Raw genomic sequence first — 16,844 nt, 5'->3', positions numbered from 1 at the left:
TAAAAGTGTCTTGGCCTTTAAGTCGGTTGTTGATGATAATTACTTGCAGGTAACACTGGCAACCAATGGCAAATCTGCAGACTTCAGTGTGGTTGAAGAAGAGCCTTGGAAACACGAAAACTAAGGGAAGAGATTCCCAGCTCCATCTTTAATAAGCCCCGAAGCTCTCTTCTGGTAAAAGATACCACGATTAAGGAAGATTTCTCTCTCTCTCTCTCTTTTTTTTTTTTTTTTTTAAAGTTAACATCTACAGTTTCTGCTTACTTAATTTCTTAACTGAAACTTAGCAAAGATCTCATAAAGTCATTGTAGCATCTTTGCCAAACAATGATCCGTAACCATCTGTCTCCCTTGTGTTACTGTTTGGATGATGCAGCTGGAGAATACTCCATGCAGTGCAATGTGCTCTCACCCGCCTCCCCGTTCATTCAAGACGCAGAGAATGTAAATGCTGCAACATGGGAAGATCACAGTGCCAGTACAGTTCACTACAGGGACTCAGGGTCACAAATTGCTTCAGATAAATATAACTTTGTGCAGACCTCCAAGTGTTTCAGTGACTCTTGTGGCACACCTGATCTAGTTGGCACTGCATGGCTAAAATAGCTTTTGAAAATTCCCACAAAGATTTCTATTTGTTACAATAATAAGAAGAACCTGGCACGGGAAGCACTGAACTTTTGTGCCTACTTCAGACTGAACTTAGATCCAGGGGCAAGGTTAACTTATGGAAGTCAATAAATCATCCCAGACCTTTTGTTAGATTAGTACAACTAATACTTGACATTAAGACAAGACCTTAGATTTGCATGTACATATGATACATTTTTTTGTAAGCTGTCCCAGGGCAGGCGAAGCTCCATTTTATTATGGGTCTCTGTGCTGCTCTGTGACAGTGCATCAGATAATACAAGGCAGTATTATTGCAGGGTGTAATAGTTCTTAAACCAATGCCTGATGTACAAAATATAGAGTACCATGGGCTCAGTTATGTCATTCTTAGTCCAAGCAGGTAGCACCGTACTCTTCACTCTGCTCCACTGAAGTCTGAGGGATTCCTCATGTGGAAAGGGAGGCTCAAGTAAGGTACTACTAAGCGTGAGCAAAGATGTCATGATTGGGTACTTGATGATGATCCATATAAAAAAATATAAATATATTACACTAAATAATTGGGAGTTTTGAATGTAATCATCAGTAGCATTTGGCTTGAAGTGTATGTCTTCCAAGTTCATGTCATATGTCAGAGAATGGCTAAATCCTGAAATAATTACTAAGCCAAATTCCTTATTAAGGTCAGTAGAATTTGGCCAGGGCTAGGACTGAATGAAGAATACACAAGAATTGCAGGATTTAGACCAATGTGTTGAATTACTTCTCTCTTTCTCTGTTTTGTAGAGTAATGATTCATATACATTTCTAATGTCAGAGAAACGTTTCTTAGAGCACGTGGCATCTGATTTAACAAGATGGTGTTTTGTCAACATAATATAGCTGACTCATCCTGTCAGGAGAAATTACAGCCACAATAATCGCCTTGTGAAGTGTTTTCTAAAGGTGCTTGTTAATACTCTGCAATGTTCAGACACTGGTGAACGCCTCTGTACTACTAGCAATGTTCTATAGCGCAGCTGAGCCAAGCAGCCCGGGAGGCTGCACCCACAGAGCAGTGTCTGGGGGGAGCTTGCAGAGGTTCTCAGAGTGACCGAGTATGAGTGTACCGTGAGCTTAGACATGGCCATGAACAGAGCTGAAACATTTAGGGACACATGCCATTCAGTGTCTGTGCATGGACCTCTTGTGGGTGTAAGCAGGAATAATGTGTTCAACTGTGGAGTGGTATACGGCTCTGTAGAAGCTATTAAAATATAAATATAATCTGCTTTTGCTCATCTGCATTCATATAAAGACCTCTGAAAACGCACATGGACGTGAACCAGCACAGGCTGCTTGCATGATGAGTGATGTGCAAGACCAAGTTCATTGTCAAAGCACCTCTCATTCATGCATTTGTTGATGTGGACTATTCTTCTTGCCCTTGTATTTCTGTCTTCACTTACATGCCATTGCTATGATCCTAAACAAAATGGCCTATATAATTTAGCAAGTATTGAACCACTGTGAATGCTGTAGGCCTCTAATGTATATTAGAGGTGGCGACCTTTTCCAGAAGTCTTGTGAACCATCTTAAGGATTCTTTTTTGATGGATGGAACCGTAGATATCCAGAGAAGTGATAGGCAGATGATCTTCTCTTTTCTTCGGTCATTGGTATCATCATACCCAGAATTAACCTGGAGCTGCTGCTTCTCCCAGTACACACATGAACGCTCCCAAATGCTTTCTTCTTAAAGTGCATTTGTGATAGCAAGAAAAGAAAGCATTATGCCACCTGTCCGTATTGAACTGAAAGTCTGGGTATTGAGAGTGTCTGGGGATCAGGGCCCTAATCTGCATTTGAAGACAATTACTCTTCTGTGTTATGTGCCAGAAGTGTGCCTAGGGCGGTGTGCAGGTACTCTGAAATGTTCCCTGTTCTGAGGGCGTGAGCTCGCATTGAGTGAAATTCGCTGTGACTGGAGTGGTGGTTATATCCAAGAGCAGCACACCGCGTTTGCCCAGTAGCGCCTGTCCTGCTGTCCTGCTCGCCGCGGCAGTCTCTTAGGAGCAGCCACAGTGACCGCTTGTCTTGAGAGCAGCTTCAGAAAACCAGTCTGCAGACTTTTAGCTGTCTTTTGAAAGTGTTCAGCAGTTGGGAATGAAAAGGAATGCCAGCAACATGTGACTGGGCAGCTCCACAAAATTACATATTGAGAAACACTTATGATGTGCTTACACTTATCCGCCTGGGACGTGCTGTCCTTTGAAGAGTGATTCTTCAGATGGAGACTAGGGGAGGAAGGAATGAGATGCTAGAAAAACTCCACCCACACAAGGGAAAATAAATTTGGGCCTTTTGATAGGACTGGAATAGCAGACTGTGATTTTAAAATGGTAATCCTGTAGATACAGTAACTCAGGGAAGTTTCAAAAGATAATTACGGAGGCATTTCTCGACTTAAATGTGGATGTGGGAGAAGGAGAAATGTTGTTTTTGGTAAACTCCTCTGCTTTTAGCCTGGCTGAATATTTAATGTAGTGTTACTCCAGCACATCACTGTATTTAACCATCAAAAAGCTTTCCATTTCACTGGGAAAATGTAACTCACTCTTGGCTTGCATTTCTCGATTTGCTCATTCCACAAGAGGCCGGGTTGCTACTTAACTAAATAAACAGAAACTAACCCAGGGCCTGGCCACTTCAGCTAATACAAGTTCACGTTTCAGCAGGCAGGGCTGGTCACTGACTAGTCTCTTTTTAGTTTCACTAGGAATGTTGCTGCATTCATTTGCATGTGGCAAACATTTTGCGCTTGTTTCCAGGACTGGGGTGGCAAAGTTAAAGGAAAAGCAGAGTACAAAGCGATTTGCTTTCTGTGCAGTTCCTGGAGGAATTAACGTTTCTTTCTTATGCTCACCTCATGTGCTGCTCTGTCTGTCCCCCCCGTTGTCTGTGCAGCTGTGATACCCTTTGCCCTTTACATTATTGGCAGCACTCTGGCACATGGGAAAGTCTAAACCAGGCGAAGACTCAGTTAACTGCATGACTAATTAAGTACATATGTATTTACTTTGTGCATTCACTGCTGAAGCTAGGTCGGCATTCTCTTGATACCTGTTCATTGAAACTAAAGCACACTGCATGCTGAAGCTAAAGAAGAGGTGGAGCACTTTCCTACTGAGTTTTCTTCTTCGCTGCTTCCCTCAGAAAACAAAGGCTGCACCACTGTAAGATGCACACGTGGTTCACGTGGTTCTTACACAGGAAGATGCTTCAGATAGGTAGCTGACAAGCCATGTGAACCATGCTGATATGCATGCCCTCCGTTTGAATCAGTGAGAAACTCATTACATCTTTGAAAAGCTATGTTTGCTGTAGTGAAACCTGGGCCAGCAATGCTCTGGCTACACAAAAGTCCCACTGAAATCCAGGGGAGTCACGAAAGTGTCAGGAAAGGTCAGATCTCTTCCTGTCTCCGCTAAGTAATAAGGTGTTTCACAATCCTGTCTGAGTCAGTAGTCTTTGTCTGCTGCTTAAAATGAAGGTGATTCTCACACCCTCAAGGTTTTTGCCAAGATGCTTCTTGTTGTTTGGCCTAATTGTTTCTATGCTGTACAAATCCAGCAATGAATTTAAAACTCAGCACAAAAATAAGGACTGCTGTCATTAAGTTTTTATTTCTTTTTTTTTTTTTCTTTTTCTGTTCTGTCCCTGAGATACAGCTAACCTCCATTTCTTTCTCAAAGCATGTGGAATTACAAACATTGTACCACTCTAAGATGTGTGAGTAAGATGTGAGTAATATGGATTTCTGATTTGTTTTCCAGCACTACCAGGGTCATTGCAATTCTGGTAGTCAACACTCAGAAGAGCAGACTGCTCATCTGAGAAGCTGCAGCAGCAGTGCTTGAACAAATTTGTTCTGGCAACTGCCTCATTTTTCTTTGCTTCCTCGCCTTCTCTTGTGTTGTTGCAGACTTGTTGTAGCAACACAGCAGCAATCGCACAAATCCCTAAAAACACAAGCAGCATTAAACCTCACCTCTGACATCCACTTCTTTAAATAAGTTTAAGAAAGCTCTGAGCTGTAGTATCAGGCTCAGAGAAATGCTTTTGTGGAGACTTAACGGTATAACTGTTTCTCTTTTCATTAGTTCCATTCATCTATTTTTATTGCTGCGTTTGAGTTCATTTACAGAAGGGTAAATAAGGGCACTTTATAAAAAATGTACTGTAATATTAGTCTGTTATGAGCCAGAAGACTATCCTTGTTTTTGTTACTGTGACTTCTAAGGACACGATAATAATAAGATATTTTTCATACTAGTCATTAGAGTAGGTGTATGGTCCACTGGGCCAGTTCACCTCGGCTATAGCTCTGCTTGCATCCCTGCATAACATTGTGTGGAGGCTCCTGCTCCCACCAGAAAGCCCTCTCTGAACAAAGAGTGATTTTCTTTTCTCCAATGCTATCGATGACTTTTAAGGAAAAATATTTTCCCAAATATTTATCTGAATGCCTGTAAATAAAGGATTTTTTTTTTTTTTTTGGGGGGGGGGGGGGGGGGGAGGAGGAATTACAATGCTGAACTGTCAGAGAAGGCAGCCATCTGTAAACAAAGTGTTCAGCTTCACCATGTTACTTTTTAAAGTGTTATGTTCTTGTTCACAATTTACCCCAAACAATGTATTAAATCTGTATTCTTTCCAAAGCCATTGATCTTTCTTCCTGGCAGACACAGAGGCTGTGGCTCTCCCTAACCCTGATGCAGGCTCCGCAGTTCTGCATGCCTACATCAGGACCCCCATTACGGTACACTGCAGAAGGGGTGCCTCCCTCATTTTTTCCCCTGATCTTGTTTGATATTAAATTGAAATCTGCTGCTGTGAATGAACCAAACAGCTGCTGATTCCCTGGTGCTGATCATTCCTTCACTTCTTGCATGAGCAGGCTCTTAGGAACCATTCCTTGGCTGTGCCCACCATCCCAGAGACTTCTTCCATGCTTGGGGGAAGCCTGGTGGCTTCCCACTACCAAGCTGATACAAATCCTCGTGGATAAGGTGGTTGTGCTTTTGCAGCTAGTTTTTTTTTTGAAAAAAAACTAGAACATATGACTGAGCCACCAAGTGGGTCTCTGCTGCTCCAGGATGGAAATAACTAAGCTAAGGCAGGATTTGGGAAGGCATAAAGACCAGTGAGATTTCTCACCCAACCTTTGATCCCCTTTTATGTCTGTGTTCTGCTGCAGAGCCAATGCTGATTGATGCTGGAGTGTCGAATCCTTCTAGTTTGATTTTTCAAAATTCAGGAGCCCCGCAATTGTTTTTAATGATGCTCTGTGGCATACACCATTACACGAAGGGAAAGTGCCATAGGCAGCATCACACAACCTGGGTTGTCTAGTACCTGTACAGTGTTTTGTACATAAATAGAAGAGTTTGCAGGGATTTTTGTATCGTTCTTTTCTATTTCTTTTCTACAGTTTTTCAAAGACTGTATGCGAACTGTGTTTACAAATTGGTTTTGCTGTCAGTATTGTAGATTATTGCATGTCCATTTTGGTGTTTTGTATGGGCTTGTGAGTCCTTGTGTGTTACAGGTTGTCCTTCCTTCTTAAAAACAATTGCATATGCTTCCATCCAACATATCCTGTGCCCTTCTTAAATATATCCCATTTCCCATGGTCCAGTGTGAGCTGTAGCTTGTAGAATGCATGAGAAAACACTGCACATATATTAATATAAATATGATATGCTCAATCCTGATGTAGTTATTAATATAGTTTTAGGGGTTTGTACTTGTTCTCTGGAAACTACAGTTTAGACTGAACTAAATTGCCTAGTATCTGTAATTTACAGACACTCATATTTTCATATAATATTTTCTATATGACCATATAAGATAGGGAGATAGGCCTTTAAAGGTGATCTGTACCTTAGAACAAAACCAGTTTTCTCATAGCATTTAGGATCAATGAAATATTTCTGTGTTATGTTTAGTGATGAATTATAAACAAAGCACAAAATGCAAGAAGCAAATAGGAATTTCAAGATGTCCTTAAATGCTGCAGTTCATTATAGAACAATGTTATAATAACCTGAACAATCTTCTAGATTGACTGTCTTGGGCAATTGCCCCTCATTTTTGTCATTTTTCCTGGTATTACCTTTGCCAAATCTTGCAGTTCTTTCTTAGGACCTGATCATGTGTAATTGACTCACTCAGACTGCTGATGAAAGAAAATTGCAGATCTGGGTAGGCAAAGATAGATTGTCAGTTACCTAGTCCATCTTGCTATAATGTAATGTACTTGAGTTCAGCCTGCAGAAAGACTTCATGACTTGGCCACCAAGCTTTGCCTTCTTGAAAGGGGACCAACAGAACCACCATGGGACCACTGCAATTGGGTAGCATCTGTACAAATACCTCCTGCATTCTTATGTATTTTAAAGAGATCAAACACTATATTTTTTGACCAGGACAAGTGAAAGTTGCTTCTCTTTTATGGTCGTCTGTTCCCATTAGGCAAATACCTGTTGGCATTAAGGCCATGGCTACAATAATTTTATTTAATGAACAAAGTACTGTTTTGAGAGGAATAAACATGATTTAATATAAATATTAATAACACTTATATCACAGAAAGTTTCCCTTATGGTCAACAAGTTCCTTGATCATGATTAAAAACAAAGAAGATATTGAACAGCAAATATTGCTATCCCAGTGTGACTGATACTGGGCATCTCTTCATCTATTCAGAAATCTGTGGGGTGTGGTATTCTGCTGAGGTTTTGGAGACTAAATTTCTGGTAGATATACATGTAGGAAGTGTGTTGATGTACCCTTGTATTTTAATCTCTTTCTTGTATTTTAAATCAGTTTTACCAGGTATTATCTTAATAGGAACTGCAGGTAGAATAGAGCTAAGTGAGTCACTAATAGCTGTAAAACCTTATTGATACCAGTTTTGACATTTTGTTGAAGCATGATGTCCAGTGCCTCTCTGCACTTAGTGTAGATAATGTAGCTATCAACGTGTAATTTCAGTGAAATGGTGTATACAGTATGGGTAGCGGTGCTTTAATTTAATTTTACTTGTTGGTGTGTATTGAACCATAGCATCAAATTAGGCCATCTTTTAAAATTCTGTTCTACTTTCGGTTTTTGTTCTTTTGTCTGAGTTTGTTTTCCTTCTGGCCATTCAACTGAGTCAATTACATAGTTTAGTAACTGCTTTATCTTTCAATTATGGGTTATCCTGTTCTGATAACATTCAGAATAATGTATTCAGTCAAGTTACTGTAAATACATTGGTTTTAGTTTTAAGGTCTCTAACCAGCATGGTACGTGCTAGTACCTGCATGGGTGTGCTTCCCTGGCAGTGAGCGAAAGTGATGCCAGCATAGATGTGTTCCTCATGAGTACATTTGTTATGACACTAAAAATTAATGCACGCACAGAATGATTAGTTTATGTTTTGTTTTATTCTTGTTTGTCTGATGTGTTGGGACTCTACCACCAGAAGTTCAGTAAGTCACTGCTTAAATTAGCACAATGAGCAAGGGGGAAATCAATCTAGCTGCCTTATGCTGGATACCCTGTCTGCTACTTGCGCAGAGTGCTGCATGCTGTGGGCAGCAAGGGTCTGCCTGTCCTCTCTGGAGCACCAGCCCCTGCTGTGTCCCCTTGGTAGGAACAGACTATAAGGAAAATGCACAGACTCATGGGCAAGGATCCACTGCTTCCGACATTGTTAGAAGAGGATATTGATAGCTACTGGAAATTAAAAATGTTAAGTTAAGTGCTTCTCAAGCTACTGTAGTTGATGTCCAGGATACCTGTTATATACAAGAAGTATGTTTTATCATAAAATAGATAATAAAACAGACATACGTATTCAGTGGCAAAATTATTCTGAAATCAGGGCTATAATCTGTAAGAAAATTACTTTTTTTTTTTTTTTTTTTTTTTTTTTTTTTTTTTGTGGGCAAAAACTGAAGGTGGTTCTGAAAGATTTTGAGACAGCAAGAAAAAAAAAAAATCTGGATCATGCCCAGGGTACCTGAGCCTGGTTCTCATAAATATATATGTTCATCCCCCATAAGTGGAAAAAGATCAAAATTAGGCCCTAAAGCATGGGAAGTATCCTTCTCGGTGAGTCCTCCTACGATGTTTCAGTGTGAATCACATGCTGTGGGACTGTGCACTGCCTGCTCCTGCTCCTGATACTCCTTCCCCCTCTTAAAAGTGACCAATTATAAGATGAAATATTTTCAGATGCTTCACCTGAAAATAATAAAAAGAAAGAGGGGTCAGGTTGGTCTTTTCCTTACACTCAAAAAGTTCCCCAGGTTTTGAAATGACATACTGTACAGTATCTATAGCACACTTTGTAAACTAAAGAATACAGATAAAATTTCTCACAACTTGAGGTTCTGTTCTTGTATATTGTAGCTGGAATGCCTTGTAGACTAAGTCTATTTTTGTAGTTCAGATCCTTATACTTATCTGTAGTCATTTGCTTTTAATGCTTTCTTATGGTGTAAACTGACTTCTGTAACTTTTATGTATAAAACAAACTGGACATTCTTTCTATACTGGAAATAGTCGTGAATATAATATTTCACTAAGTGTTGTACCTCTTCTGTACATATCGTCAATAAATGTTGATTCATAATTTTCCTGGCTTATACCTGTGAGTTTTACTGTCAGCCTGGATATAATTTGGGTGAGAGGTTACATAAAGAAGACAGATGTGAGATGCTGAGATCTGTGAGATCTCTATGAGAGGTAGATGTTGGACCTGGATTTGCCAAAGCACCAGAAGTCGGCCCCCTCATGTGTATGCTCTAAATGGTCCAGGGTACCAGCTGCATCTGAGCTTCCCTGCTGCAAAGTCCAGGATGTGCTAACCACACTGAAGTCTTAAGCAGTCTTGGCAGTGAAAGCTAGAGGAGTAGGAAGAAATGTTAGAAGAGTAGGAGGATGCAATGAGTTGCTTGCAGTTGCTTTAGAAACATGCTTCGCTTCCCTGCCTGATAAAAAGTAAATCTCTTCATCTTAGCCTTAAACAAAAAATAAATTAAATAATAGACGCTTTTGCTGAATCCCTGGTAAACTTTGTAAAGAAATAAACTGCGCTTAGTACATGAATTGAGATATGCTCATGGTACGGGCCATGGCCTGAAGGACTGGCCATTGCTATGTATGGAGAGAAAGCCCCGGCATTTATGATCCCAGCAGGACACAGTATGGATCTCACCTAACAACAACTAGGTGATACAATAGATGTAACCTAAACCAGCCTGTGAGGCGCAGCCTGCACCTCTGTGAGCTGCCATCCCAGCTGAGGAGCTTGCAAGGGGAGGCCCGGTGTGGCAGGCGCAGGCTGAAGACCCCTGCAGCACTGCGGGATCTCGGGGTGGGAGATGAACCTGAGGCCCAGGAGGTTTGTTATGGTGTCTGAACCTCTGACACAGGCTGCCAGAGGCAGGATATTACTGCATTCAGGCCTGGCCTTGTTCATAAATCAGCTCTGCTGCCTTAAACCCCCTGGTCTCTTCAGAGCTCCGAATTCCCCATCACTGGCATACTCACGAAGCATTGACCATACTGAGAGCCATTCCTCTATCCCTTCTCAGGCATGAAAGAGAAAGAGAGAAGACTTCAGGGCTGCCAAACCTCCACCAGCCTCCTCCGTTGTATCGGTGCATGTAAACAGGACAAGGATATGAAAGAAACAGGTGGCCCCAACAGGCTGCGACGTAGGAGGGGAGCAGCATAAAAACAACCATCTGGCAGGCTGGAAGGCACCCCTGCAGCACGCACACCCATGGCCAGCAAGGACCGGCACCCCGGCCAGGTTTGGGGCAGAGCTCCAGGGGTGCAAGGGTGGTTGCATGGGGCCTGTGCTGGCCCCATGTAAGCAGGCAGCCACGGCTCCCCTTTGCTGCAGGGGATGCAGGAAGGAAATGACTGTGCATGCGATGCCGGGCCTTGCGGTCGTGGCGGCGTTAGCGCGGCAGGCAGGTTCTGCAGTGATAAGCAAAATGCGTCAGCGGAGACAGATAAACAACAAAGCTGGTGGCTGCCCACTGAACCCACGGGGAGGGGCGGCAAAGGAACTGGGCCTCTCACAGTATAAGGCACTTCCTCAGGACAAGAAAAGTAGCCTAGGGCCTGTCCTTCACAGGGGTTGTGCAGTGGTAGTCGTTCATGGTTCAACTTAAAAGAGGGTAGCACTTCTCACACTCATGTGGTAAAACTGATCCTCATGGTGCCCAGGGGCCTTCCTGACTCATGTTCCCATGGCCTGAATCACTTGAGAGGTTCTGCTGTGGACATGCCCCGGAAAGAGAAGATTGGCTCCAAAATCTGTGAAAGGTTAGGAACAGAGACAAGCCTGGGAAATACATCTAAAAATTCACTGCAGGATTTCACCCAAGTTGCCAGGACTACCTAAATTGCTAGCATTAAATAGATATAGTTATCTTGCCTTTTACCAAGAATTTTTGAATGCACTATTCTGTATGAGTGGGGGTTATTATGGAGAAGATTTTTCTGGGAGTTACTGAAAAATTCCTGAAAGATAATGCAGTCATTGGTCTCAGTCAACGTGTTGTTCACGAGGGCAAAGTCCTGACTAAACAATTGTGTCCCCCCTGCTCTGCACTGGTGTGGCCTCACCTCAAGCACTGTGCATAGTTTTGGGTACCACAATGTAAGGAGAACATAAAAATCTTAAAGAGTGACCAAAGGAAGTGAAAGGTCTAGATGGGAAGATGTATGAGGTCACATTGTTCAGCCCTGAGCAGAGCAGGCTGAGGGGAGGCCTCATGGTGGCCTGAGGGGAGCGGAGGGGCAGGCGCTGAGTTTTGCTCTCTGGGGACAGCGACAGGACCTGAGGGAATGGCATGGAGCTGGGACAGGGGAGGGTCAGGCTGGATGTTAGGGAAAGGTTCTGCACCCAGAGGGTGGTTGGGCACTGGGACAGGCTCCCCAGGGATGTGGTCATGGCACTGAGCCTACCAGAGTTCAAGAAGTGTTTGGACAACATTCTCGTACATATGTTTTTTTCTCAGCTATGATCAGAGGTCTGATTTTTGGGTGTTCTTGTGTGGAGCCAGGAGCTGGACCCAGTGATCCTTGTGGGACCATTACAACAGGCTATTCTATGATTTTGTGATTCTGTGAGGTTCCTCTAAAAAGGCTCATTGCATAAGACCCACAACTTTGCAGAAAGCCAGCACAAAGCTGACCCTCTCAGCTGTACCTGGGCTCAATTTCTGCCACATAAATGGCATGTAACCCACATGTAGGCTTTGGGTCTGCCCTCTGTGTGGGGGAACTTCACCCTTCATGAACACCGGAAAACTCTGTCGAGTTTCTAGCTCAACAAACAAGTATATTTACCTAGAGTTCATTTCAAACTTTCTCTTGACGAGTGAAAGAAACATTAACTAGAAAATGAGCCACAAAAGAAATGCAGGGAAGTTCCGAATAACTGTAAACATAACGTGCCCCCACTGGTGAATCTGATGTCCCGCTGCTGCAAAACAAAACATGCCTAATGGTGGTGATGACTGCTAAACTGTCCTTGCTCGGGAGCTGAGGAGCTGTGCTGCAGCCAGCCGAGACTGAGTAGTGGGCACTGGGCACAGCTTCGATGAGTTCATCTTAGAGAAACTCATCCTTCAGGCTCAGGCTGAAATCTGCTGGAAGCTCTCTCTCTAAGCTGGCTAAGGAGGGGGTGCTGATAGCAATCATCAGCAGCAGCCCAAAAACAGATGCTTGTTATTAAAAAGAACAGGCTGATAAAAAGTGGTGAATATAAACGCAGACTTAGTTTCCAATCATGAGTCAAAACATACCCAGTTTATTACTGCTTGTTCTGGGTAACATAAAAGCATGGAGTCTTGATTCATGAGAGGAAAATGTGGATGCTGAAAATGATCTAAGATTTTTTTTTTTGGATTAAGCCAGGAAAAAGAATAGGCTTTTGAAAATGTGGTGCCAGAAGGCAGATGTACACTCATGACTGCAAGTAAATTTAGATTTAAGGCTAAAACTCTGCTGTGACCAAACCTTTTATGCACTGCAACACAGCATTAGCATGTGGGCATTCAAGTGGACAACCCGCTAGCACAATGGCCTGAGGCAAGGCTTTCAGATGCCAGGTGCAAAACTCACAGCCTCTGGAAAAGAGGTGGAAAGTGTCTTCCTGTGTCCTCCTCTCTCCTGCATTGCTCTGGGGGTTTGAAAGACTTTGGGAATAATTCAGCAGACCCTGAGTCTGATTTGTAGAGCCACCACTGCCTCTGAGCCACATGCTGACTTCCTGCTGCCCGCCTACACACTCCTAACTTCAGCTGTGTACTTGGCATCACTTGCAATGCATCTGCTTGCCTCTGAGCCAGCACCAGAAAGAAGCTGCTGTTGAGCTCGACTCTGTTAGGTGGGTGCTACAGAGTGAGATTTTTTTACTGAAGGTGTGAAAAGTCTTTTAGGGTTTTTTCATAGATGTACTTAAATTTATGTCAGATCCTATTTGACTTGACAAACTTTATTTTCCTGTAAATTTCTACATTTTTTAAGAATGGGAAATCAATTACTTTTAAGCATTTAACAGTACAAATGGAAAGACATATTATGTATTAGGCATCTTCCACAAAAAAGTTTCCTATTTCAGATATTGAAACTATCTAAAACTATGTCTATTTCTGAAAACAAAAAAAATACTTATTTTCCCATTTGAGAGTCTTTGTCCATAACTTCATCATTTTTTGTGTCTTTTTTTTTTTTTTTTCTTTTTTCTTTTCTGAAATGCAATACAAAACTAATGACATTCACATCAGCATTCCGTGCATGGCAGAGGACGTATGAACGTATGAAAATGTTTTTTATCCATCCACTAATTCATTCAAACCCTCTTGCCTATAGAGTAAGAAGCTTTAATAAGAAGTTTGCAAACCCTTGAAGCTATAGCTCCGGCATAACCTTTCTACTGTTTGCTGGACCCATGCAGACAAAATTGAAAGAAAGCTGTGCTTAAAGCATTTGTAAAGCTTTTGCTTCCTCTGCTTTACCTGCACTTTAACAACAATCAGCTCCCTTGAAGTCAGGGGATCTTCTCTGAGGATGGTTTCTCTTCTTTAATTTCAATTCTCAAACAAAAACAAAACCCAAAACAAAACAAAACAAAACAAAAACACTAAAAACCTCCCAAAAACAAAGCCCCAAAAAACGTTGCTGCATCACAGCTGAGCTGTGTGAAGAGCCGTTTAAGTCTGGTGCTTTAAAAACAGGAAGATGAGCAAGAACAGAAATATTCTAGAAATCTTGTCGTTGCCTACCCATCCATGAATGGGTGAGACAAGAAGGACAGAAAGTGAAGCTTCTGTGCTGCACAAAAGACACTGATAGTCATCTTTGCGAAGTTTGCACTTTGCCTCTCATTTCCCATAGCCCCAGCTGGGTGCTCTCAGCGTGGCATTGGTGAATGCCACAGCAACACAGCAGAGTAATAGTGAGAAAGGAGCTACCAGGGAAAAATGGTCAAAATCAGTTTGCAAATCATGTGGTGAGTGCAGAGGGTGACCTGGAGGTGGGGGGTTCACAGGAAAAGGCCGATTCTTTTTCCTTTCTCTGAGCTATGAACCATTCAAGTGACGAAGTCCTGGGGATGTTGAGGGGACTTTCCCAGTCAGTGGCACAGACATTTCACTCTTCCTCACTTTGTCTCCCAGTGACTGCACTCCCCTTCTGCCCTGAATTCCCTGGAGTTCCCACCCTCAAAGTACTATTTCATGCTTCTTTCCCCTCAGAAAGAAACAAGAGCTTTGTCACCCATGCCCACAGAGCTGGAGCTGCTCCCCAGGGACCAGCCCACTTCAGCACTTTCCCTTCCACCTGTTTGTCCTCTCCCCTTCCACAAAGGAGAACTTGTCAGTGCATGTGGTTACCCAAAGGGTTCATGTTCTTTAACTAATCAAAATCTTGCAACCAGAGAAGTCTGAGCCTTCAGTTGTTTAATAAGGCCAAGAGATAACTGCTGGCTAACAGCCTAATGTAGCATAAAATAAACCCAGTAACTGCTGGCTCATGAAGTATGCTGAGGCAGAACACGGTTCTCAGAGGATTTTATTGCTTCCCTTCATCTACAGAAAGAGTGACGAGGAGCAGCCCTTACCAGGACGATATACAAATCTCTGCCTCTCCCCAGCACTGTGACTATGTGTCGGTGTTTACAAGACACCTGGTAATTTTCTCTGCACTTCTACATAGTGCAGAGGTAGTTGGTGTTGGTGTTCTTGGCAAAGGACACACAAAAGACATCCCTATGAAGAAGAGACTGTTGTGCAGAAATACAATTTGGGGGCTGATGTTGTGGGAAGGGTTTAAAATATCCACACAGATAGACATGAAGGCTGCATATCCTTTCACTGCTTTAATCAACCATTCCTTGTAAGAGCTTCAAGCAAATACAGGTGAAGCGATCACCCCAAACTGTTTGATGAAAATATTACATTCTCATAAAACATACAACCTCTCTTTTAAATATACTTACTGCTTTAAACATTACTTCTCTTTTACTGGGTTGATGTTGGACTGAAATATCCCAGAGATATTCAGCTCCGAGGGGAGATGAACTCATCACTAACCCCCAGAGCAGCTGGGGAGCCCGTGGGTGATGTGAGGTCCCGCAGCCTTCAGCTGAGTTTGGCTTGCAGCTTGCAAGCAGAAGAACTGACCTCTGGTCACCACTATAGCAGCTCACCATTGCTTTATATGACTACCCTGCTGAATGCCTCCTCTCTCCCACTAGTAACTTTAACCTTACTTTTTACCCTCAATGTGGAGTCAAGTTTATTTTTGGAAGCTTATTTTACAGTTCAAAAAAAATTTAGCAATGTTATTTCTAATTACAATTTAGAGGTGCTATTTTCTTTCTTTTTGATTAATCTGTTAAATAAATATGCAAATATATCTAGTGCTCTATATAAAAAATACATACACACAACAAACAACCCCTGAAATATTAAAAAAAAAACCAAGATTAATAAAAATATGTACAATATTACATATATGAAATGGCCATCTAGTTTTGAAACTATAATAAAACTTAATTGCACTTCAGTTGCATGACATAATCTAAAAAGAATCAGCATATATAAAATAATGGCACTGCCTTTTTAAAGAGAAATTGAGCATCTCCCTATTTAAAAATATAAAAAGTAGCCAACCAGCATTGTCCATGCATTTACAGTTACAGTTACTGAATATTAGATAAATTTCTCCACTGAACATCTCAGTAGGGAGACAAATAATAGCTCTCCCACCCTCCTTTTTTTTAGATAAGAAAACCTTATCCTTCAAGACAGTGAAAAGTCTCCTTTTGATTGTGGCTTATATTCAATTGGGATTTAAAGAGAGTCAAAATTCTTATTCTGGATCTCTGCACTTAGTGATAAGCATATATAATTACGTGTTATTGATATATAATGACAAAAAGAAAAGCTTGCTTAAAAACATTATAGGAAAAAAATCAATGTAGAGTCAACAAAGTTCCCACAGCACAGCTCAGTATTAAAACACGTGCTTGTGGCAGGGCTGAGAAATTTGACAATGTACTGGTATACATATACTGATAGTGTTGTTAGTCACCTTGACCTTATTGGCCTCAGCTTGTTTGAACACCTTCGGAGCTGTGTGACTGCTCATAGATGAGATGTCTTTACATACATGGAGCCAGAAAATGTCCTACGAGCACTCTGAAATCATGTCTTGTCTTGGGACCTTTTGCCCAAGTGTACATTTTCCCTGAGGAGATCTGCCTGCAGATACTGGGGCACTGAGCAACTCAAATAGATGCTTGAGAAACTGCTGAAGGGCTGTAACTGAGAACCATAATCATGATTTTGATTGGGCTTCGTGTTCTAGTAAAGATCAGTGCTAGATAATGTTAGTACTTAGCCAGCTGAATACTTATCCTCCAATTGCTTCAGATGGAGAACATAAAATAATGCATTAGCAGAATGGCGTTTTCCAATGAAGGTGCTATGGTCAGTGAACAGGAACATCTGAATGGACTTCTCTTGGTATTCCCCATCCCACAGCTGACACGCCTCGCTGAATGCTATTACCTCTGGTTGGTTTTGCTTGCATTTTTTTGAGGCAGCCCAATTAGAAGTTACAATTCGCCCACCATTCCAATATGCTTTCTTAAAAATGGCACAGACCAC

At 41.9% G+C, this 16,844-nt stretch overlaps 1 protein-coding gene across 1 annotated transcript in view; it reads left to right on the top strand.

The window, feature by feature from the left end:
- The window catches only part of SLC1A2 (solute carrier family 1 member 2), a 93,068-nt gene extending 83,783 nt beyond the window's left edge, over nucleotides 1-9,285 (top strand). The window contains exon 11 of the mRNA XM_068684666.1: nucleotides 50-9,285. Within this exon, the coding sequence (XP_068540767.1) occupies nucleotides 50-124 (75 nt within the window). The 3' untranslated portion in view covers nucleotides 125-9,285. The remainder of the gene's footprint in view (nucleotides 1-49) is intronic.
- The last annotated feature ends 7,559 nt before the right edge of the window (nucleotides 9,286-16,844 follow it).

This window comes from Anas acuta, chromosome 5 (assembly GCF_963932015.1).
Source record: "Anas acuta chromosome 5, bAnaAcu1.1, whole genome shotgun sequence".
NCBI lineage: Eukaryota > Metazoa > Chordata > Aves > Anseriformes > Anatidae > Anas > Anas acuta.
The sequence above is the reverse complement of the archived record's forward strand: the minus strand, read 5'-3'. Positions and strand labels throughout refer to the sequence as shown.